General features: G+C 37.5%; 1 protein-coding gene across 1 annotated transcript in view; it reads left to right on the top strand.

Moving 5' to 3' along the window:
* Positions 1-1,506: 1,506 nt before the first annotated feature.
* CERK (ceramide kinase) overlaps positions 1,507-25,681 on the top strand; it is a 42,822-nt gene continuing 18,647 nt past the window's right edge. Inside the window, exons 1-6 of the mRNA XM_083859836.1 lie at positions 1,507-1,660; positions 10,402-10,515; positions 11,725-11,847; positions 13,827-13,952; positions 14,480-14,543; positions 18,598-18,743. Of these exons, the coding sequence (XP_083715962.1) occupies positions 1,522-1,660; positions 10,402-10,515; positions 11,725-11,847; positions 13,827-13,952; positions 14,480-14,543; positions 18,598-18,743 (712 nt within the window). The 5' untranslated portion in view covers positions 1,507-1,521. The remainder of the gene's footprint in view (positions 1,661-10,401; positions 10,516-11,724; positions 11,848-13,826; positions 13,953-14,479; positions 14,544-18,597; positions 18,744-25,681) is intronic.

A 25,681-nucleotide genomic window follows, 5' to 3' on the forward strand; every position in this document is an offset into this window, starting at 1 on the left:
ATCTCAATTATGATGAACATTTTGTTACATTTGCTCTCCCTTTCCAGCTACAGAGGGGATCAATATGCTTTTGTGGATGCCTGGCATCCCAACAGGGTCAACCTGCTACACCATGCAAGTGCAACACGGATGATAGGAGATGATTTAGGTGGCAAAATACAAGGAACTAGTGAGATATTAATGACTGTCCAGAACTGCACTTAGCAGAGTATTGTTCACAATGGATTTTTGCAACAAACTTTAAGTCTCAGTATAAAGAGCTCTACAGATGTTTGTGGAGGGACAGATTAAAAATGTAAAGAACAAAACAACTGACAAAGTATTCCTTGAAATTGTGGAAGTGTGTCATACCTAGGTTTGTTCCCAATAAAGGTAATATCTTCTCTTTCAAGGCCAGAGGAAAGACTATTGGAATGACTGTCACAGATGACAACTAGCATTTGCTGTATAGGAAGACTATCTTCAACACATAACTAGGATGACAGTGCCTAGCTCATTTGTTTTCAGAAGATGAAATCATAGAATCACAGAATGGAATAGGCTGGACAGGACCTTAAACTTCACCTATTTCCAAACCCTCTGCCATGGGCAGGGACACCTTCCACTGGCCTTGAACACTTCCAGGAATGGAGCATCCACAGCTTCTCTGGGCAACCTGTTCCAGTGTCTTACCACCCTCGCAGTAAGGAATTTCTTCCTAATATCTAATCTAAACCCGTCCTCTTTCAATTTAAAGTTATTCCCCCTTGTAAATGTGTAAAATCGTTTCCCCTAGTAAAATGTGAGTATAATATAAGGTTCAGAGCAGAGCTGAAGTGAAGAAGCTTTTCCAGCTTGAGCAAAGCCAGCTGGAGTGCTGGCCCTGGGCTGGACTCAGGTAAGAATAGACTGGAGACATTTCCTATTAAACTGTGTAGGAACTACTCAGATTTGGAAGAAGGCTGGATGGGTACCGCTGCTCTGTCTGGCCAGTAATTTTGGTAGAATGCTGATGGTCATACACTTCAGCAACACTTAGGAGGGAAGGCAGCAAGGGACTAAGAGCTCAATTACAGTGAATTACTCTCCCTATACTTAAGGCAAACCCAAAACGCTTTTATGTAAAGAGAGGTGAAGTCAGATGGAGAGGTTTGTATCACCAGATATTTGTATGCCCTCATTGTATTTTCACTGGCTAAAGGGAAAGAGTCCATGGTCACTGACATAGGTGCTCCGTCGTCCCGCAAAACCCCCCACGAGTGCAATCCCAGCCCGTCACAGTGTCAGCGCTGGGGTCTCTTTCCCGCGGGCGGTGGGGCACGCGTGTCCCCCCGGCGGGCGAGCAGGGAACCCGCCCGGCCCGCCCCGGAGCCGCGGCCCCGCCCCGCGGTGCTGTCGTAGCGCTGACGCCGCTCCCGCCCCGCCCGGGCCCGGGGTAGCGGCGGGCCGGGCCGGGCCGGGGGCTCCGTTAGCAGCAGCCGGGCTCTCCCCGCTCCGCCGGGCCATGCGGTAGCGGCTGCGGCGGGCCGGGCTCTCGGGGCCATGGAGCGGCTCCCCGGCGGCCGCCGGCCCCGGCTGGTGTCCTCGCTGGGGCTGGGGCGGCGCTCCTGGGAGGTCACCTTAGACGAGGAGCGGGGCCGGCTGGCCTGGCGCGACCCCCGCCCGCCGCGCCGCCTCCGCGGTGAGTGGGCCTGGCGGGCGGGCGGGGGCCAGGGCGCACCTGCCGCGGCCGGGGACGGGCCCGGGCCCCCCGAGGGGCTTCTCTCCTGGCCGGCGGGGGAAGGGCGACCGCAGCGTCCCCGGCGGCGGCTCCCGGCGGGGGCGGCCTGCAGCCTCCGCGCCCGGGGCTCCTCCAGCATCCGGAGAGCTCCGTCGGCGTGAGCGCTTCCTGCCCCCGGGCGCCGGTGCGTCGCCTGCGGGGTTCAGAGTTCGGCCGGCGAGGGCGGCCCGGGCCCGGGCAGGGCGCTCGGAGCGGGGAGATGCGGGCGGAACGGCCCGCGGGAGCAGCCGGCCGTGCCGGGCGCCGCAGGCTGTGCCTTCCCAAGCAAAGCCGGGAGCCGCTCTGGCCGAGCCGCGGTCCCTGCGAGCCTGTGCCGGGCAGCCCGGCCGAGCATCTGTCCCGAGCGCGCCGCTGGTGGCACAGGGGGGACACGTGTCCCGCAGCTGCCCGGGCAAAGCACTGGTCTGTTCCGCTGAACCCTGTTGTTTCTCGGCGCCGCCAGTACCGAGAAGCGTGTAGTTCAATGTATTTAAAGTATTCGTAGCGGTACATAAGAGACTTTCAGAACCTTAAAAGCAGTTTTGGTTCTTTTAGTTACAAGACTTGTGGTTAAAAACACTTTCGTACTGAGGCAGTGTCTTGGGCAATGACTACTTGTCTTGGGGATTTCTTTGTTTTGGGGGTTTTTTTTATTTTTTTTTTTTTTTTTTTTTTTTTTTAACTCTTAGCTTTCTTAGGGGCTTAGTGGAAATTTTACAAAGAAAGGTTAACTTTTGAAACTTACTGGTTTTGAAATATTTAATGTAGGCTACTAGTTTGCAGTGTGGTGGCAAAGATTTCCGTAGTTCCCTTTTTGTGCAGTTAACATGGTGTGGATGTACAAAACTATGCCAACTGCACAAAGGGGGAACTATAAAAATCTGAGAAGTCACTGATGAAAATACCTGAAAAAATTCGGATTAACTTATGAGAGTGTTTGCATATCAAACTTTCTACAGTACTTTTAAGAGGTATTTTTTTTTCAGGGTCTTTGACCTTAAGGGTTTTATGTAGTAATTATTCCCATTGCTAATGCAGCCATATTAAGGTGGTGTGTGAACATTTGAAAATGTGTAATACCCTTTTTTTCACAGTAGCTGTGAAAAAAAGGACATTTTACTGTAGAGTTGGATACTGCTGTCATACTCATTTTAGAGGTTACAGGATCTGAGACAGTGAAAAACTAATAATAGAAAGGCTGATTAGAAGTTTTATCTGAGAAAGGTTTAAGTGTAGATGTTTTCAATCCCAGGCAAGTCCCCAAACTTAAATAATGAAATAGTTTTTCCATTCTTACCATGTACCTTTGTTAAATATTTTTCAAATTTTATCATAATATCTTATTGGCCTAAGGCTTTTTTCAAGAAGGTGAGGGAAAAGGGAGAAAGAGAACTCAAGAATTGTAAGAATTTGGCATTACAGTTTACATAATTGAGATTTGGTTATGTTTCAAGTACAACCCTTCTTATTCATAATATAAAAATAGAGTTTGTTATCCTTCCCTTGCTATTGTGCAAGTAGTTTGACATAATCTAGTGTTTATCCACAATACTGATGAAAAAAGTAATCCAAAATTCTTTAACTTTTCTCTGTTGAAGGAACTTAAGACTTGAAGGACAAATTGCCAAGCTTAATACACTGTTGTGAAAAGTAGGCTGTATACTTTTCAAAATGAAATAAAATTAGTGTAGATAAAGGTACCTGGATCTTAAATTTAAAACAGGAAGTTTCGAGGTCTTTTGGGATAATTGCTCCCACTAGGTAAAGTAGCTCCTACTTTGGAGATAAGTTGGTCGAATTCTGTAAAATCCTAAAAATGCCTTTGCAAACTCACTAGGAAATTGATGTGTAGGCTAGAGCAAGTTCAAGGGGAGTGCCACTCTCCTGTTTGATAAATTCCTTTAGACCAAGCATGAGTGCCACAGGTTCACACTAGCTCTCTCATGAGCACTCTAAAGTTTACAACTGCTTGCAGTTGTGAATTTTAACTACTTTTTTAGTTGTAAGTTTTCTTGCTTTGCTCCAAATGGTAGACCAAATGGTGTATGAACCTGCCCTGAAGCATGTTCTGAATATTAGAATTCTGGGAATGGTAGAAGGAGAGTGGGACACAGTAAATTAGAGTCTGTACGAGGCAGTTTCTGAAGTAGTACCCAGCTGGAGATGCCCTAAGAGGCAAGTGTGGTTGCTGAGTGCAGCCACTGTCTTGTAGCACAGCTCTTTACAAGAGTTTGAAAAACATGATGTGAAATCACAAGAGAAAGGAGAAGAAAAAGAAATGCCTAAGTATTCTGGAGGCATGGGTATAATTTACGTAGAGATCAATACAATAGATAATGTACCTTCTCTTCTTAACACCCTCATTAATTCATGTGTTCCCTGCACTCAGGCTTTAATATCATCACAGTTTTGTATGGCTGAGCTGTTGTCTCCAAGCTCTTTTTAAGACCTGTGATGATTCATTGGGTTCTCTACAATTATTTTGGAAATATGAGCAGCATACATGGCAATATATAAATAAACTTAATAATATGGAAGGTGGTTAGTTAGAAGCATATAATTTCAGAAGAGTTGCTTGACCAAGATTGGTATCTTTCTACCATTTAGCCTTTGACTACATGACTACACTTTGTCTAAATACAGACTAAATTATGCAGTATGAAAGTGCTACATTTCTTGTTTAGTAGGTAGCTATTACAGTGAAGCAATTGTCTTTAAAAAACTGTAAAAACACAGGGCTACTTATTCTCATAGCATTTATTGCTGTCTTGAGTTTAGATCTATAAATAAAAATTGTTTGGTATATGTTTTTCAAAGTTTTCAGACTTTGACATGTACAGAACTAGAGCTATAACTAGATGTATTGTAGAAGTTTTGAAATGTTTACCTTTTTCCGTGTTACATCCAAAATCAGGAACAGATAGGAAACAACACAGACTTTGTCCTGTTGTCCAGGAAAATGCAGTTTTAGAGAGTATGGGGGGATTCTTCTGTTTTCTCATCTCTGTACAGTGATATATATATATATATACATACATATATATATGTGTGTATGTATGTATTTAAATGCTATTCTGTCAAAATGCAGAAGTATTAATTCAGGAGAATTCTTTTTAATGCTATCATTTGGAAGATACCAACAAAAACATCAAATGTTGGTTCAAGTCATGGTGTTTTTAAATTCTGAAATACAGTTTATTTCCTACTGTTAGACTTTGTTTACCAGCATCATAGTTTCAAGTTCTGTCTTCAGCATAATCGGGTTCCTGTTTCCTGTTCTTGGATGGTTAGATGTGTTTGAACTTACATGGAAAAGTTTTACCTTTGAAATTTCATGTGTTTCTCTGTTACATTCAGCTGTGCATCTTTTTTTCCTAGGGATGCCTTCATCTTCAAATTTTCTGATGAACATTATTTTTCAACCTTGTAACATTTCTTCATGAGAGTTAGTCATGAATCATAAAAAGTGTATGCAAAGCTGGTCAGCTAAATTGTTTTATTATTTCTCTCATGTTGATGGTACAGTCAAGTTTTTCTCAAGTAACACATGATAAAACTGTACCAAATTCATAGCAGAGTGTATCATGTATGCATATACTTAGCAGTATTTCAGAAGCATTGGCTAAGGTTTTATTGTGCCTGGTGCTAAAGCATTACAAATGCAGAATGAGATTCTCCTCATTTTTCTAGGATTTTTTTTTCTAATGAACAAGCATGAAGGGGAGGACCAAACCAGACCCAGAACTCTATGCCTTCAGTTAAGATATGTGCTTTCTTTTAGCCTTTTTGTATTTCAGAATTCTCTTCTATGTGTCTTTTCCAAAGGAGCCACCTGAGGAAGCCTCAGAACTAGTGTTCACAACACTGGTGTCATTCTGATGGACTCTAAAGAAAGCTTAGGGTACTTAGCAGAGGGTGGGCCAGCTGGGCAGCAAAGTCTGTCCAGCCTCTGGCACTTGCAGTGTTGGCACATCCTTAGTCAAGGTCATTTGTCATCAGTCATTCCTATCTGGCAGTGGGCGTGTGCAGAAATGGGAACAGTGTTTCTCTATGAGCAATGCCACAACTGCATTACACAAGTAGGATGTGGGGAATAATTGCTCCAGCAGGCATTACTTCTTAGGAATGTGTTGTGTTCTGGAAGATATCTTATTCAACTAGAGATGCACACTACATTAAACAATACATGTTCTTTAGCATACAACTTTTTGCCGGGTTGTTTCCCCCCCCTTAAGGTGAATAAGCGCATCTTACTCCCTGCTTTATCATTGAAATACTCATAGTTGAACAGAAAAGATTTTATTTAGAAATGCAGAAGAAACAATAGGAAACCATTTAATAGTATGATTTAAATATTCCCAGTTGACCCAAGTTGAAATTGCTGTGCTTTGATTCAGATTCATGTGATGTGAAATAACTGTGTGATCATAGTAGAAGCTGTCTGTTGACTTACAAAGTACTTGAAGATTTACTTTAAAATAAAAGAAGCAAATTTCCTTACACATGGCTCTACGTGGTGAAATCGTGGTCTTTGGATGTTTCTGTGACTCCTCCACAGTTTTGATTTAAGTCAATCATGATACCTTTTTTCTTCCCCCTCCCTTAGGGTGTGAATTGTTGGTAATTCTGCACTATATCCTACCTTCTCTAGTGTTTTTTAAACACAGCTTTCTATAGTGCATGATTGCTATAATACCATGTACCTTCTGATAGAAACTATTCCTCTTCTCTTGTTTTTAGGTGAAGGCAAATCTTAAACCTGAAAGCTTGACCCTTTTTGTGGGCTCTAACAGCAAATTAATTTTCAGAGTGACTTAAAATACACATTTTCTTTAAACTTATATCTCAGCTTTTTACTTTTAAGTCATGAGAATATGCTAATAGTTTAAATTAACTCTAAATGCCACTGCATCTGTGTGGGCCTCAGCTGAATTTTAAGAATAAACCAAATGCTGTGATCAGCAATGTTTTTGTGCTTGTGGATGTGTCTAGGTTGCTTTGAGCTAACACATTTCTGAGGGGGAAGTTTGGTAGGAGACGTAACTGGCAGTGATGAATGAACAAGTCTTGACTGAAGTTCTGAGTGAGTGCTCATAAACTCAGGAAGTGTTCTGTGGGAGTGGCAGACAGCAATGACACACCAAAAATCTTTTCTTAACACAGAAAAACACGCTTCCTAACTGCTGGCTGCATTTTGCACAAAGAAGGCCCACTATTAGCGTGCTTATCTTGGTTTTGTTTCTGTGGTTTTGTTTTTTTTTCTCCTCTCCCACTTGCTTAATGTGGGACAAATAGTGTGCATCTAATCCAGTGTTTTGCTGATTTATCAGTTTACTTTTAGGAAGAATGTTAAGATTAAGAGCACTGTGACCCAGAATGAGTAATGACTGGCACAGCCAGAGTGCTGAGAAGACTGGCACCTGTTTACTGTGTGTTTTGTTTGGCTTTTTAACTTTTTACTTTTTTTTTTTGCCCTGCCCTTTCATCCACCTTCTCTGGATGGTCAGCTCTTTGTCTTTATTATGCTAGCCATTGACCATGGTGAACATTTTGTATAGAAGCTGTTGCGTGCTACTTGGTTGAATGGATTGGACTGAGACAAGTAAAGTTCTTTGTTTGACATTGTCTGAGCCCATATTTCAACCTTTTTTTCATTAATGTTGATCCTGTAGTACTGGTGTAAGCAACTTTTTTTGTGTGGGTTTGTTTTGTTAATGTGGCAATAAGATTTTCCATATTTTGGGAGAAACATGTAAAGGTGAAGGCCTTTGAGTGAACACCTTTATGCTGCCAGTGAAATAAACGTCTCATGCTACTTGATAATAGGATAAATGCTACAAAAGTAGGTGTGGGGAAGGCCTATAATTAGTACATATGTGAACCTTCAAGAGAGGCTGAGTTAGAACTATTTTTTATGGGGCAGGTTTTGGTGACTGAACAGCAGAGGAACAGGAGTATTGTGCTCGTACTGAAGGTCTCTGTTTCACGCTGAAAGCTTCTTCCTTCTGGGGAAAAGGAGGAGGGGTGGGACTACGTAGTTGGTTTGCAATGTGATTAAACAAGTAGCACTAAGTCAAATAGTGATAGAGATATTTGTACTGATAGAAATTCTTGAGTTCTATTCAAACACACTAGAATTTGTTGTTATAAGGAGTAGGGAATGTTCTGAGCAATGCGTTATTTGAGACAGCCTTGCATCTTTCTGGCCATCTGCAATTACTGGGTTCGGTAGTGTGTGATTTTAACTGCCTTAAGATTGCAGTTTGCTCTCAGGACAGTGGAGTTGCTTGATGCTTTTATGGTGCTAAGTAGTACTGAGGGATATTATCAGCAGAGCTGGTATTCCCAGAACAGAAACTCTTCAGACTTTCACCAAAGCCAAAGATTTACAGATGGAAGGTGGGATCTGTTCTTCATTTTTGTTCCTTTGGTGTTTTCTTCCTCCCATTGTTCAGGAATCTGTTTTTCAGATTTGTAACTCTGATGCCATAAAATGAAAAAAATGCAAATAAAACAAAAATATTTACATTTTGCTCTTTTTTTTTGCCATGTCTGTGAAGAGATTTGCTGGAAAATGAAAACAGTCATGCAACTGTCAGAGGGGGAACACAGAATTAGGAGAGCTTATAAGTGGTTTCAAGGTTAAGAGAAACTGTGTAATATGTGCTGAAGTATATACTCTAAAGAAATGCTTTCAGTGATACAGATTTGGAAGTACTTTAAAATCCATTAGCTTTCTGTACAGTTGGACAGCTTTATTATATAAAAAATGCCTAATAAGACAATTACTTCAGTTGCTGCTCCCAGCATACATGCTAATAAGTATGCACTATGTACAGCTATTTCCAAAAATGTTATTTAGGGCACTGTCATTTAAATTTTTATCTAAATGTGGTTTCTAAGTTTTATGGCATATCTGTGAGCAGTAACAAAATAAATTACCATTTAAGTGCAATCTTTATAGATGCAACAAATTTTCTTTCATATTTTGACATATGGATCGTTGGCAGAGCCAATAGAAAAATAAGTAAAAGCAATTTTGGGAAAGAAAGATTAAAGAATGTGCTTCCTTTCCTTTTTTGTTCCATCTCAGTTCTGTATTTCTTTTTCCTTGGATAAATGTATAGGTTAATCATATTGAGATCACTTAGCAGGTCTTGTATCTGTTGGAAGACCAAATAACTGTTACTGTCCAGTACTAGATGTAGTCTTACATGTGCTTATGTACAGTACACATACCATACATCTCAGAGTTTATCTCTGCTGTTGGATCTTTGTAGCAGCATTATGGGACTGCTGCACTTCCCTATCACTCCTTGAATGTAGTAAATGCAATTATTATAAGATGAAATTTGCTTTTGAGTTGAAACAATCAAATACAGCCAGATTCCTAAAGAACCTCAGTGTGAAGTTTGAAGGCTACATTTCTTTTGAATTGTGCTGAAAAATTCTGGGAAGATAAAAACACTAAATGAGTATAAATAATGTCAAATACCAAAACCCCTTAGTGAGTAGTCCACAAATTGTCAATACATGTGATGATGTATAAAGACTCTCTTGACTAAACCAGTTAAATAGGATGGGAAAAAATAATTAAAGTGCATTATGGGCAAATGAATTGCAGTTGTCACTATGAAGAGGTCAGGAAAACTTTTCATTCGTTTCACATTCCTCACCACTACCATTGTACTGCTGCAAAATAATGAGGAAAACGAAGTGTAGAAGAAACCCCAGTAACAATGGTATTATTGTGTGTGTTTTATGTGTTGAATATCTCAATATCTTGGTATCACTGTGTATTTGAGAGAAGCAAGTATATTATAATTTTTATATAGAAGATTATTTACATAAGACTATATTGTCATAACAATATAAATCTTCTATATGTGTGTATGTTTTTACAGAGAGCACTTGCTTGTACATAAATACAAAGCATGCATTTTAAGTTTCACATTTTTGAGATGAAGTAACAACACAGCAGCATTGAAATCAGTAATGAAAATGAGACAAAAGTCTTTCATTTGACAGGACTTAAGAGGTCTGAGATGATGTTTAGAAACTGAAAGAAAAGAGAATGAGGTCGGAGGAAGTTATTTCATAGCCTGAGAACAAGACATCTAGTCTGAAAACATAACATCTAGAATTCTCTTAAAAGATACTAAACTTTAAAAGCTTAGTGGGATTTAAAATCTTAAGAATTCATATTATTGCCCTTTCATAAGCCAGCTACTTACCTGAGCATAACGAATAGCCTGTATAGTCTGTGCACTAGATTTAGTTGCACATTCTTTGAAATAGCTTGTGCTATTCACTGTCAAGTACCTGGACTAGGCCTCATAGAAAGGGAAGTTTAATTACTCTGAAATCAATGTTGCTGGATTTTGGCTTCATGCAAAAATACTTTTATACATGAAATACCTAATTTTATGAGAAATTCTAGACGTTTAAAATATTGTTTTGGATAGTTTGTAGGTGGTTATGGATTGTGTGCTTTGACTAAAGACAAAGGAAAGTTTAAAATATTCAGAAAATTTCTAGTTATGCTCTTGGCTGTGCTTACTGAGCAACTGCTCTAATCATTTATCTATATCATATTAGGTATAGAAATAATCATTCAGGTCATGTCTGAGGATTCTAATATGTAAGATCTTGTGTTCATACAGAAAACTGTTTTGTACCCATCTCTGAGATCATTGCTGTAGAAGAAACTGAGTTTAACAAGAAACAACGTAACATTGGCAGATGGCAGAAGATGGCAAAGCTACATGCTTTCACAGGTAAGGCAAGTAACAGTCTCCGGATGCTTGCGCTTGTTACTCTGTTGAAGGTAGCTTAAGGCAGACTCAAAAGGAATCATCAAAGTTTTGGGGTTTTTAAAAAGAAATTATGTTCTTAAAAAAACTCCACTCCCCCCCAAAAAAACAACCAAAGACAACCCAAACAAAAAACCAAAAACACTCTCACAAAAAGACCCCCCAAAATCCCCAAATGAAATAAACCTAAGCAAATGTCCCACAAAAAAAAAAAAAAAAAAAAAAAAAAAAAAAAAAAAAAAAAAAAAAAAACAACAAAAAACCTCCCACCAAAAATCTTTTGATTTCTATTTAAAGATCCCGATTTGAAAAATAAAACTCTTCCTTTAAGAATACATTTTCTGTTTAGTTATTTTTCATCACGTTCAAACTAATGTCTGAGTGTTCACCCTAGACTCTTTTTCTGCTGAATGACTCTGCAGCAGGACACCTGCTTTCTACTTCTTGACTAGAAAATAGAGAGAGGGTGAAAGAATGAGTCCTAAATATTTGGAGTTTTGTAAATTACCCCTAACCATCAGGATGTGTGCATGAAAGTTTCTTTGTATTATTGACTGCATTCTTAAAACAAAGTGTGGGAAGTAAGTGTCTGGCTTGGGAAAAGAGCAGTGACTAATGTGCTAAAAAGATGACATGCCAAAATTTATGCTGTGGAGTATTTTCCTCACCTTAAGTCCTCCAGTAAGAGTAATTGGAGATACTGTATATGAAGTGTAAATATGAGGCCTTAATGCGCAAGAAAACAAAATCTCTTTTTCCTCAAATTTCAGCTTTATAGAGTGAAATTTACCCTGTTGGTTACATGAAGTTGATGTCAATGTCGCTTATCTTCTTAAGCTTGTGGCTTTTTATGTAGATATTTTTATTACAGATAATACATAAGCTCAGTGAACTTCTGAACAAGCCTATAATATGTCTATAGTAAGTCGATGAGAAATGACTTCTTTAAAAAGAAGTCTCTGTTTAGGTGTCTGCTTGTAGCAAGTGTTTTCACTTACGTTTTCATTTGGACTCTACAAATGTGCTGGCCATACTCTGCTTCTGTCATTTGTAGAAGTGTGTAGTGCAGGTTAATTACAGGTCAGTATTTTGGAGATCTTTCTGAAATGCATTTTTAATTTCACAGAACCATCTCATGATGTTGTTTTGGGTTTGTTTTTTTAATTTACATAGTGTATTATGTGAAGAAAGCCCGAAATCACCGCTGGCGGTGCAGTGATGTGACATTTTGGTGTGTTGAGGAGCACTTATGTAATCAGTGGATACAGGCACTGAAGGAATTACTTGAAATGCAGAGTAAGTTTGAATAAACTGTGAACATTTGCACCATCATTTTGTAGGCTTGTACATCAATCAATGTTATTTTGATGTATCTGCTTTTTTTAACTCTTAAGAGGAGCTTATGCTCAAAGATTGAGAGAGCCAAGAGTTGAAGTGTTTCCTTATCGCTACTTTATCTTACATATTCACTAAGTTGTACTGAGTGCTTTAATCAGTCAGGACTGTTGGTGTTCTATAGTTTTGCCCAGACATAATTTTTTTTTCACAAGATACAGACAAATTGGAAGCTTAGTAGTGGCTTTAAATGACTGTAGCTTTGGAAGAAGTAATGGACAGATGTAAGCTCAGGGATTTTAGGTACTCTAGATATTTGAGATCAAGGACTGTAGCAATTGGAAGATTTATGGGTCTGTTTCACCTTTCCAGACTCTGTCATCAATAAAATATGTCTTAAATAGTAAGAGTTCCCATTAATCATTTCTGAGACTCTTGGACATCTACTTCATGGGAGGTTAAAAGTAATTTTGAAGGAGTTATTCCTGAAAGAGATACCTTGATACATGTCAGGAAGCAGCAGGAGCAGAGTAACTCTATGACAGAAAGGAGGTCAAGGGTGATTGTAGCAGGGGCAGTGCTCTTGCTGACCAGGATCCCACTGTATCTGAGCAGGATGGGCAGAGCAGGGATGGGCATAGAAACAGGTCCGATTTACAGCCCAAGTGAGATAAAGTAATTGAGTCCGTCCAGGGAGGCCAGAGCAGAACAGCTGGAGCTGGAGACAGGACTAGGGATGATATCCCTACAGGGTAGGTCTGAGGCCAGTCTGAGACACAGAGCTGGAGAAGGGATTGGATACAAGTACACCTACAGTGGGACTCGAGCAAATACTTAAAGCTTACAGAATAAAAATCAGTATTTAAGAAAAAACTGTTCTGAACAGGCAATGGAAGCATTCTTAATGTTTTTGTTTTGTATACATAAGATACGTTTGTCTTTTCCAAGAAGTGGAGTTTGTGTGCCCATTCCGTTCACCTGTGAGAGCTGTGGCCTGAGCACTCAATTCCATTTGAGTGCAATTGTTCATTTTATTGGTAACAAATTTCTTCAGGAAAGGGAATATGTTCTCAGATGAGGTGAATAGTGCTTTGAGTGTAGGGCAGATTTAAACCACTCAGTCTATCTAGTTTGGGTGGATTTTGTGTGAAAGTGTACTGATGTAATAAGTCTGATATTTTTTCATTTTAAACTGATAATCTATAATGCCATTTGAGGAAGTACAAATATTTAGTTTTTTGTCTGTTCCATAAAAAAGGAGGTTTTCTAGGTGCAGCAAGCATTACTGTTTTGTATCTCTGTTAATACAGACAGAGGTGTAATAATTGTGTTCATTGACACTATTAGTGTAAATCCATAACTGGACAAATTTGAGATAGTAATAACAAAGGTGCTTTTGGAGGGGGAAGAGGTGACACTTTAGGGCAACTTACACTGTAGAATAACACTTGCTGTGCAGCATGTAGTTTTGTGAGGCATTCTTAGTGTGACTTGATCACAGAAAGGAAATTAATTTTAACCATGTTATTAAAGAAAGAAGAAAGTTTAAATAAATTTATGTAAAAATATTTTTACGTATGCCTTACTTACAAGTGGCTTTGCTATTGCTGTCCTTTTCATCTTATATGCCTCTAATACTCATGTAATTAGAGTAACTCCTGTGGTGGGAGGGTACTGCAAGAATGACAAGTAGAAATGTGAGATAGCGAGTGAGAAGAAATGATTGTGAATTTCACCTGCTGTCTTACTAACAATTTGCTCAATACTCTTGGTATCTTTGTAATAAAGATAGCAGATGAAGCAGGCTTTTATAGCTCTTTGTTAAAGAGTTACAAGTCTTTTATGTGTTTGCTTTGATGTTAATAGGTTTGGGTTTGTATGGCTTGATGAATTTTTGGTTTGTGTACAAAAGCAATATACTATGGTTTTCCTTACTGCAGAGTCTAGACCAAAGCAGCTGCTTGTGTATATTAATCCCTATGGAGGAAAAAGACAAGGGAAGAGGATTTATGAACAGAAAGTTGCTCCACTCTTCAATCTGGCTTCTATATCCACTGATGTTGTTAGTGAGTAATGAATACTTCAATTTCTTAATAAGCACAGTATGAACTCTTTAAAACATTCCTGAGTAGCTAAAATTCTTTCTGTTAGTTACCTTTTCTTACTAAGGAAATGAAACAAAGTGGTAGAAAATGTTTTCTAATTAAAGCATAGGTAGCCAGATAAAAAGCAGCCTTCTCTCAGCTTCCTGCTTACTAAAATAAAACTTCTGGTGCTCCTGAGCTATTTGAGCTCTTAATAAAAGATGCTGCCTTCCTTCTCTTTTTCAGTTTCACTGTTAAAACTAATTGGTCATTCACATAATTTTTACTGAAGTATTTTTTCAGTACAAAGTACAGTATGTACTGTGTATGTCTCCTTTAATTCTTTCCCTGGCAAAAATCTTTTGAGACACATCTTATGGACAGGCTGTTTTACAGTCACATTGGTAATAAAATCATGGTTATTAATGAATTTTTATAATTCTACATTATATACAGCTTTATAGTAGTATTTTTTATTAATAAAATTTAATGTGTTTATTTCTTTATAGTAACTGAACATGCTAACCATGCTAAGGACAACTTATTTGAAGTTAATATTTATAAATATGATGGGTAAGTAACCTCACTTGCCTTTCTAAAATTATTTTTGAGCTGATACAGTGTGTAATTGGTCTGTTCTTGTCTCTAATTTTAAGTGGTAGCCTTTGTTACTAATATATTTATTGCAACAGCTGGAAGTCCTGGGGCATGTTCCTATTTGTAGGAAATCCACATTTAGGAGTACAGAAAGAAAAATAAACTGTTTCAGTAAACTTGGTCAACACAATATATTCAAGCATAGTATAACAATGTTTGCGTGAGATTTGTTTTTAAAAGATAAATATAACATTAATTCTGCTCAGTTGAGCATTCTGTTATAGCTGAAAAGCTACCCAGAAATGTTTTGTGGTCTTGACATACATGAGTTCAGAACACTACCAGTAGCATTCAGTCTGTGTGTAAAATAACATGGGCAGTTCAGAAATGTTTCAGGTAGTTCCTCTTGCTGTAGATGACTGTTCAGTAGTGGCTACATCATTGGCTTTATTTGCATTTCTTCTGTTTTGAAGTTACTGCTTTAAAATAAGACCTTACTGAATGGTGATCTTGCATTCCATTATTAAGTCTGCTGTAAAAGCAGAATATTTTAATAAAAATGCCAGTAATTTCAGTTTCTAGTTCATGACATAAAACAAGTTGTAAGTCTGAAAAAACACAAAAATGTATGGAGATAAAGTCTCATAACTACAGTATTTTAAATTTGTATCTTGTGCCTGTTGACAGGTACATTTAAACTGGTAGGTTGCAAAAAGAAAACACATTCAGTCTTTTCAGAGTACTTTTCCTGTAATACTTTGCTATATACATTATCTATGTTGAGTAAGGGCATGATGTTGGGAAATGCTGTTAGTAAGAAATAACATTTATAGGCTGACTTCCCAGACTTCACCTGCTTTAAAATGACTTGCCTTCAAATAAACAGTTTTATATATACTGTGATTTTGCTTAATTTTTCAGGAGTTCAAGGAAGGGAAACATTGATCCTAGAAAAACCTAGTTAGTTGTTATTTTTCCTTTTAATGTGATTTGAAATAAGTGTACTGATGGTTGGTGAAATTTCAGTGCAGAGCAGAAAGAGGCAAATGAGCCCATGTCCACTCCTAGCTAATTGTCTTTTACAGCAAGTGGCAGTGACCTGACCAATTGTGGTGGTATCTAACGTGGTTTTGGCAAATTCAAAATCTCTTATTGTAGATTTTTTTCCCTTTGGTGTTTTTTTTTGGTTGGTTTTGGTTTGGGTTTTTGGTTAGTGGGTTGGGGTTTTTTTTGTTTTTTTGGTATTTTGGTTTGGTTTGGTTTGGTTTTTTTTGTCTCTCTAACAAGGTGAACAATAGACCATGGAACTGAATCTCTTTAGAATCTTATGATTCTTCTGTTGCTGAGCCTGAGTGGTAGTTTGCTTGGGATCTGCAGCCTGTCTTTCTAAGCCTGACTTTTCTCCATCATGTACAACTCTTTTTCTGTGGTCAACAGTGGTGTTAGGAGGACTTCCTGAATTAATACTACTTTTTAAATAACAGATTATGTGGTCATCTGGAAAATTTTAAAGAATGTTTGAACCGCATAATTGTGTGTTGCTTCAGGTTTGCCTTCCCTCAGATTCAGTAAAAGGTTCTTTGGACTCCTGCATCTAATTGATGTTCAGCTGTCCCCATAGACTGGTTCTGATGTGTGGCTTTTCTTTCATTCACTGATGAATTTCTTCATTTCATCTCCAGATTCCTTATTTGACAAAGCCATACATGGCAATTCTGCAAGTAGATACATGATTCTTAATGATAATTGCTTTACTTCTTTTCAAATGTTTTACTTTAGACAGCTAATTTAAATATCTTATACGTGTTTCCTGTTCTTCCTATTTTGCTTTATAGGAATTTCTTATGGTGAATGTAGTCACCTAATAGCTCAGTGATAGAACAGCTTTTCATTAACCACAGTTACTTAAAATACACAGTTGGTTACGCTATAGCAGGGTTTTGTACATCACTGTGCAGAACAATTAGAATGCAGGTAATAGCCATGTTTGGAATAAATGACATGTATCACTGTGGTCCCTTATGCACATGTCTTCTGCACAAGCCTTTGTAAAATTGTTTCTGGTTGGATTTTTTCCTACTTTTTTGAGTTAGTTCACAGAATGGTTGAGATCAGAAGGGACCTTGTGGATTAGCTTCTGAAGTTCTCTAGCAGATGTTGTTTGCTGTTACCATCTATCTGAAAAGTGAGATGTTTGCCCTCTAGTAAAACAAAGCCCGAGAGTAAGAATCCCTCTAAGATGTTTCTTTCAGACGTTTTTCACCAGAGACCTTCACATGTGCAGCATATTGATCTTCTTATGATTGCTGTGAATTTGGTTGTGCCGTTATTGCATATGTGAAGTTCTTAATCATATTGACCTTTGAAAGATGTAGACATTCATCTAACTGTCCCCTCTGAGCCTGGATATAGTGTTTGACATAGAAGATGATCAGAGGGCTGGAGGACCTCTCCTATGAAGACAGGTTGGGAGAGCTGAGCTTGCTCAGCCTGAAGAAGGAAAGGCTCCAGGGAGACTTTAGAGTACCTTTCAGTACCTCAAGGGACTTAAAAGGAGGCTGGAGAGGGACATTTTACAAAGGCATATGACAAGAGGGAATGGTTTTAAACTGAAAGAGGGAAGGTTTAGAGTAGGTTTAAGGAAGAAATTCTCTGCTGTGAGAGTGGAGAGGCACTGGAACAACTGCCCAGAGAAGTCATGGATACTCCATCCCTGTAAGTGTTAAAGGCCAGGCTGGATGGAGCTGTCAGCAAACTTGTACTGAGACAACACTGACCTTGAACATGGAAGTTTTTGTTTCCTTAGCCCATTTTTTTTGAGTCTTCAGAGAAACATAAGGCTAAAATTGAGGAATAGTGTAGTTAAGCTATGGGAAGAGAAAAAAATTACAAAAATTAAAAACAAATATCCATTTATTCCCTCCTTTCTGTCTCCTAGGTCTTAACTTAGAGTTGGAGAGATCACATTTTTAAGACTGTCCTCACCATTCATGGAAAAAAATGACTGTTTTTTTCAAGCTTTCCATCTGCTGAAAATCCAATAATAACTAAATTTAAATCATCTATAATCATCTAAGTGCTCATTCTGCAATATCTGTTGCCGATGATGTGAAAGACTATTAGTTTGAGTTGGAAATTATTGCTATACATAGCAGTACACATTCCTAGACTTGTGTGCTAGGAACTACATATGTAACTCTAGATTTCTCATGTGTTCCTTTAAAGTATATTTAAATTAGTATTTTAATTAAAGAATGTTTATCCTTTTAGAGCACAGAGTGCATTTGATTGTTGTTCATAAAATGTATTCTGCTATAAAAGAGACTTTTTGCTACCTAGTATTTGCTTGGCTGTGGACTCTGTGCTGAGCTTTAACATATTCAGGATCTGTGCAGCTATTGCACCAGCTCTGACCTGAATTAAATTTGTGAAACAAAGTTTTGCATCTGGTAACTTTTAGAACTCTGTCTCATAATGAATGATTGTGTAGATAGACATGACTTCTGTCTGATGGGATCTGAGCATGTTCAAAAGAAGATGCAGACATGCACTTATCTGGGTTTTGGCTTTCATCTACTGTATATTCCTCTTAAACCGTGTAAAATATACTTCTGCCTGAAGTGGCAAATATTAACTTTTCTCTTTTTAGTAAAGGTACTCTGTTTCCAGTTTCTGTACTTAGAAAGCTGTATGTACAGTCCTGTTCAGTGTTTTATTTGTATAGTGAGTTTCTACTAATATTTGTCTGTCTGCACATGGTAGTAGAAGATAAAGATTTTTGCAGGTTGCATTCCAGCATTTTTTCCTAATGTTACAGATATGTCTAGGTGCATTTGCAGTTTTATAGTTTGAAATTTTTTTCTGCTTTTCATTAATTGCCTAGTTGGCTGTGGGCTACTGTATCCTGTAAAAATGGAGGAAGAGAACAGAATAACTATATTTGGTGCCCAGTAGAACATGCCCTAAGTAGAACACTTGCCGTGTTGTTTATTGACTGTTAGTGTGCATTCTAATTTGTGTTTCCTGGCAGTGTTGTTTGTGTTGGTGGGGACGGCATGTTCAGTGAAGTGATGCATGGTCTCATTGGAAGAATACAGAAGGACTCTGGCATAGACCAAAATAATCCCAAAGCATCGTTAGTCCAGTGCAATATAAGGATTGGCATAATTCCTGCTGGTAAGAAAGGGTTAACTTTCAGTTTAATTTATTCATTAATCCTTGACATTTTTCTTATTCATAATTTCTTGAATTTAGGCCTAAGTGTAAGATCTAAGGAATGATATTTTATCAATACCTAAAGCTGTTTGTGTTCGTATAAAATTATTGATCACATGCAATTTTATTTAAGAAGAATATTTTGGAAAGGAAATCAAATCTTAATATGTAACTTCAGAATTTAATTACTATTTCTTTTTTTTGTGGCTTACTCTATGTTAATATGAGATAAGATGTTGAGAGTAATACCCTTCTAAACATATAAAGGAGTGGAATTTACTAAACAGAAGTTTACCTGATAAATATTTTTCCAGTTCCAAATCCTCCACTAATTTAGTTAGAATTATAGTGAGAACTTTCCACAGGTCTGGCAAACTCCAAACAAATGCTAAGATTACTGGAATCTCTTTTCTTCCATTTGTTCTCACAGCAAGTACAGGGCATCTACAGCTGAGGAACAGTTTTTGTTTTCCAAGTTGCAGTTTCTGCCCCTCGTTAGAGGTGCCACCCATTCACAGTTCTCAATGTCAGCCACTTTTTCAGGCAGTCCTCAGTGCTGTCATTTGAGAGAACTCATTCTTCAAATTGAGGTCTTTCTCAATATAATATTGTTATTATTATTGACTATAAAGGCATTCTTTGGATCAGTCTAGCTGTTTTCAATCTGGTGTCCCAGCTGTTACCTCATCCTGCCCATTTGGTCTTCAAAGATTCCTGCAAAAGCAGATTTCCAAGTTTGCTTTCTTGTACAGGACTGAATTAACTGTTGTAAGTCTTTAGCAGAATCAATAATTTTGGGGTCTCTGTAGAAATACAGATGGACAGTCCAGTATCCTTTCTATGCTGTTCACTTTTCTTGTCTCATGTTTGGGCTTTGAATTAAAGAACTGGACATGGAATAAACAGTGTGAATTTCTGGTTAGAATTAAAATAAAGGCTTCTGAGAAAATTTAGCACAGGTTGTAAAAATATACCAAGTGAAGTACGATGTTTGTACTCTCAAGCTGTAGGTGATTAATTTTATACTCCTTGCATCTTTGTGAAAAATGTATCCAGACCCAAATGATCTAAATTGTTACTTGCAAGAAGCTTAATCTTTTCTGCTTGCAGTATAATAAATGTTGGGTGTCTAAAAATTACAATGTGAATATCCCCTTATGATTTTTCACTCTCCTACTATATTTAAGTATATTCTGATTTTATTGGTTAAAGCTTTTTATTAAAGTCAGTATGTATAATAAACTTCACAAGAATAGAACTTGAAGTGTTCTTCTTGTCCTTCTTCTTACTTGGGCAAATTTCTTGAACTAAAGTTTTTTGCTTACATAACTGGTTTCAGAAGATTTTATGTACTGGTGATATGTGACCATAAGAAGATAGAACTGAAAAAACAGAACCTCAATATTAAGAGCTATTTCTTTATCCTCAGGAAAGATTAGCTTTATTTTTCAACATTTTCTTAACACATTTTTTTCCAATTGCACCAAAAAAGTATGATCTTCAATGATATTTTAATTTTGGTAGCATGTATCAAGTAATTTCTCTTATATATTTTCATGTTTTGTTTGTTGTGTTTTGTCCACTGTATCTTTTAATATTTGAATGTTTACTGTATATACTATTCCTTGAACTGACTATGAGATACAGCCTTGTAATCAGGCCTATAGTTTGAATACTTTCTCCAAGTCATTATTCAAATCCCTCAAAAATTATTTATAACGATGCGTAAGGAAGCTGGCCTTAAAGTTCTATTAATAAAAGTGTTTGGAAATAGAGAGGATAATATATATATTAATCTGTTTGTATATTGTATGGTATTTAAAATGATCCATTACTGTATGTATGGGAAAGTGCTTATTTACTGAAAAGGGTAGTCAAGTCACTGGACAAATCTTGTCATTACAGTGACCTTAAATTGAGTATAAAATAGCTAAACCCTCCCTGAAGGCAGCAAGATTTCAGGTTTGTATTTTTCCAGCCCATGGTGAAACTGTTTTCTATTCATTTTTTCTTGATATGATGGACTTCTGGCCATGTATTGACTCCAAAATATTCTCTAGTTCTATCGCTATTGCAAGAAGTCTGTTCCAAAAATAAGTGGAATTCTTAAGACCTTTTTTTTAAACTAAACCAACAATCCTGAAATACAACATTATTCAAAAGTAATAATGAAAAAATAATCATACATCTAATAAAAACTACATCCATTGAGTTCTTTCTACTTCTTTATAACCAGCCTTTTTTTAAATATCCTAATAACTCATTAATCAATACTGAAAACAAAGACTACCCATAGTTTAGAGATGAAGATCTAAAGCTCTGTGTGTCTTCTGATACAAGAGATGGTTTACTCAGTGATGACAGGAGCCTGGGGTAAGGTGACAGTGGATGAGTGTTTTCACCTTTTTTATTGCTTAGTTCCTTATATCGAGTTGTGCTAAGAGAAACGTGGCAGGTTGTCATTTGTGGTTGTGATTAAACAGTTTCTGTATTCAAACAAACTCTGAATTCAGCAGATAGTCGTTGCTCAGAGACTTTACAATTTAATTGTACAAAAGTTCGAAATTACCAAGACTTAATGCTAAAACACTCATCTGTATGGCTGGGTTTCAGTGATAAGCTTTATTTCATAGCAGAATTCCATTGTGCAGGCTCCTTCTTTTTTGAGTGTTGAATACTGTTTGTAAATCATGATTCTAACCTTCTGGAGCATGTCCCTGCTTGGCTCTTTTTTTTTTCCACAATTGTGTCAGTTTCCCAACAGCCTCTTTCCTTAGTGTATCTTATGGTTGAAAAATATAATTTATTCTTATGCATTATGGAGCATTTCTATGAAATAACTTGTGGTTTTGTTGACATGGATAAAAGACTTCTACTCAAGTGGCAATTTTAACTTCTGAATTTCTCTTAGTTGCAGCCATTCTTCAAATCTGCCAGTGGAAATTGACTGCTATTGTGGACAGATTTGCTGTTAAGAGTACTTAGAGGCTGTAGTGCATCTCTGCTTAGTTATTTGTCCCTCTCAGCTTTAAAAGCTAGCCTTAAAAGCACTTTCAGCCATGTGGTCTCACTGCATTCACACTAGTAATATGCTTCCATGGAACTTAAGAACTTCACAGAACTCCATAGAATCATTCCTGATACAGCTTGGACACTGAGGTTTCATCCACATGTTTTAGTATTAAAATTGCACCCTCTGGAGTAAGTCAAAGTAATTTGCTCTTCTTATTACACTTGGCAGAGAATAGGATGACAAAGCTGTCAGCTGCTGTTCTTTTCTAGTTTAAAGGAATTTATGAGATTAAATACTTTTAATGATCTTAGAAGATAGGGGGAAAAAAAAAGCCACTTCACTCTGTGTTGTTGTACTGTGTTGCAGAAACCAAGTCTGCAACCCACTGTAGGGGAAGATCATAGCACTTGGGAATATTGAATAAATATAGACACAAAATTAGTAACTATAGTGGTTTTAGGCTTCTAGTGTATCCAGGTCACTCTGTGTTCTGGTGGTCAGCTCTGTAATATTTAGGATTAAAGGATGCAGTATGAGTATAATCAGACTGTTGATGTGTCCTGTAGAAGTTAAGAATGCTGAAGACAGGTTTTGTATGAATGTAATAATACAGGAAAAAAATGGAGGATTCATTCACAAACTTAAAAATAAATTCAAGTAAAGTTGTGAAGTGTGACTGGACTCATACCATTGTCATTTAGAGTGTAAAAATTATCTTAAAAACATGTTAAAGTGTAGCAATAAAAACTATCTTTCTTGTTTAATTACTCCAAGTGATCTGTTCTCAGCCTTCTCAGCTACAACGCTTGTATTTAATGATCTTTGCCATTTAGTTAGCATCTCATTTCAAAGTTGAGTATATCCACTTTGAACTCTGAAGTGCATGTTTTATGTTCTTCCTTCAGTATTTTAAATCCATTAAACTTCTTGAAATTAAAGTCTTAGGGCTAAATACTGCATTTAATATAGTGGGCCTGCCATGGAGACAAGTAAGTCAATATTACTTATTCCTGTGATGTTTATTTCATCTCTAAAATCTGCCATTATTAGATTAATCCATTTTTGCTGTCCTGTGTTACTGAACTTAGGCTGAAGTAAGTTCAGTCTACCTGAACTTACCTGCCAAAAAAATCCTACACCAAAGTCTTTTTGGACTGTTTCTTTTTAAGCCAGTCTGTTGCTCTGGAGATGTTAAACTTGACTTCTTGGTTTCTGTTTGCAGAAAGGAAGATATAAAAAACTTTGAGTAGGTACATAGGCATAAGCCCAGACCCTTCATCTCTCACTGTAGCAGTAGCTTCTCCCCTTACTCTTGAATATGCCAGCTCCTTCTGATTTAAAAATCTCAGAAAAGTAGTTTTGTAGAATTTTTCAAAATCTTAAATGCTGTTTCATCCAAACTCATGCAGTTACTCTGTCATTAGGGCAGCTTACCTGACATTTTGTCTGTGGATTATGGATTCACAAAAACTCTGAAAAAATATGAGACCCCCACTGAAGTTGCTATTCTACCTATTTTCACTACAAATACTGTTCTTATACTAATTTATCTGGGGATTCTGTGGGTGCTGTGGGAGCACCTGCCTCTGTCAAGAATATCTCACACAGAGCAACGCTCATGAGCTCTAAAAGTATTTCTATTTTTTATTAAATTCACTGTTTTCCCTTGGATCAGCATCTAGCTGATTTGCTTGTGTCACCTGCTTTGTTTAGTACTTCTGTTGTTTGTAGTTTGTTTAGTTTTTCATTGATAAAAGCACAAAAATGAATATTTGTAGCCCACACCATGGGTGTGTTTTGGTGTAAGAAATCTTAGTTGTAAGTTAGTAGTTTAATCTTGATTCAGATTCTTAAATCTAGCACTTTGTCCGTGGTTGGTCCACTAATCAATGGCATGAACTCTTCTGTACAACCAGCAAATTACCTGATTTTGCTTAACCACTTTGGTGGTTCTCTTACCAGTTTAGGTTTGTGATATAGTGTCTGGGTATACATGTCTGCATGACTTGTCTACTCATAAATATGTATCAATGTTCACATGCAAAGGGAAATCTGGTGATTTAGCTGTAGTACATTCTGTGTAATGCAGTCCCTCACTTGACTTTCTTTAATATTGCTTTAGCAAAACTTACTTATGCAGAATACATGCTCTTTCACACTTTCATAAATATCTTGATCATTCTTCCTTGCGATTGATTAATTAAAAGGAAGGATTTCCTTAATTTTTATATCATTAAATGTATTTATATACAAGATTGCATTTTTCACACTTGCAGAGGAAAAGAACATAGAAGAACTTGCCTGTATAACAACTATGTGGATGTATGCTACCTCCTAATAAAAAACTGACTTGGGGGAAAATGAGTGCTGTATGGTAAAGATTCAAAGTAATTATACCTACTTTAACAAAGACAAGTTGTTGTGCCCTCTACATATTTCGTGTTTTCAGTGAGTTCTTAATATCAAAGTATCAGGGATGAAAGCTTTCTTTAGCTGGGAGAATTCAGACATTCAGCCTCTACATATGGTATGGTGGTATGGTTGAAATGTACTGGCCCTATGCAAGATGATTGTAGTACTAGAGTAGGAGTTGGAGGACAAGCAGAGTAATCTGCAGCACTGGTGATCGGTGGCATTTTAGATAAAGGAATTAATCTCCTTAGGGTAAGTTTCAGTTTGAAACTTTTATTTCATGCTCACATTTGGTGTCTGCAAGTGAGATAGGCGTCTAAACTTATAGCAGGGGGCATCTGGTCAATAGGATCAGCAGAGCCTGTTGATCTTCTGTTGCATCTGCCTGTCATATGCAGATGTTTTGCTTCCTAAGCCCTTCCACTGAGTCCTGTGTGCGAGTACCTTGACTCAAGCTGAAGCTGCCATCAGCTATTCCTGACAAGGTGACCTTGGCTGGAACAGAAGCTTTGGCATATTGTCTGCAGTGTAACATGTACACATACGTGCTCTGTGTCTTAACCTGAAACTTAATCATTACTTTGCATGCTGATTTTCATCTCTACTAGCAAACCAATGCAATAATTAGTTTCTATACTGAGTATTTTTCTGGTTTTTTTTTAAAGTGAATTAGGACCCAGTTAGCAAGCAGTCCACCTACTTTCTTCACATTTGCATGTAATCCATAAAAACCTCTTTTATGTTCCTTCACTCAGGCAGTTGCCCTTAAAAATCCCCAAAGAAAATCTGGCAGAGTATATATATAATTTTCTGTTGGTTTAGCCAGAGTGTACAATAGCTAGCACTTAACATTAGTCAAGAGTCATGCTCTATGGAAAGCTTCTTGCTCAAACTGAGTGCTCTGACATATGTTATCTCTAATATATTAATCATGGGATATTATTCAAGCTATATTTATGTTCTAATCCTGCTTTTCTTATTAGACTTGTACTGATGAAATAACCCAGATTTTGGAGGGTTTGTGTGTGCATCCATTTGGAGTGCTGTTTCAGCTGTTGTAGATTCCACATCTAGTGAAGCTCCACTGAATGATCTAGAAGTCTTATTTGGTTAAGTATTCAAAAGGATTCAAACCCTTAGTCATCATGAACATTTTTGTGACCTTTAAATGAGTACTGTTAGGTTCATGCTTGGTGTGGTGTTGGGGCAAGTTACATTATCTTTTCATGTGTGTGAGGAATGCCATAATAGTTACATCCATGTAAATAGGTCACTGGTTTGTTGCTCCATACTACCAGCTCCAAGAGGAAAGAAACCAACAGTGTTTTACTGTTGGTATGTTCCCCAGTCTCCCATTTTAGAATCTCAGAATTAATTCAGCCTTCAGTTTTAATTTTAGCCCTTCCTTGCTAGTTAATGAAAAGAAATTAAAATAAGTTCTGTGTAATTGCCAAACAGATGAACCAGCTTTTAA

This window comes from Zosterops lateralis, assembly GCF_965231275.1.
Source record: "Zosterops lateralis genome assembly, chromosome: 4".
NCBI lineage: Eukaryota > Metazoa > Chordata > Aves > Passeriformes > Zosteropidae > Zosterops > Zosterops lateralis.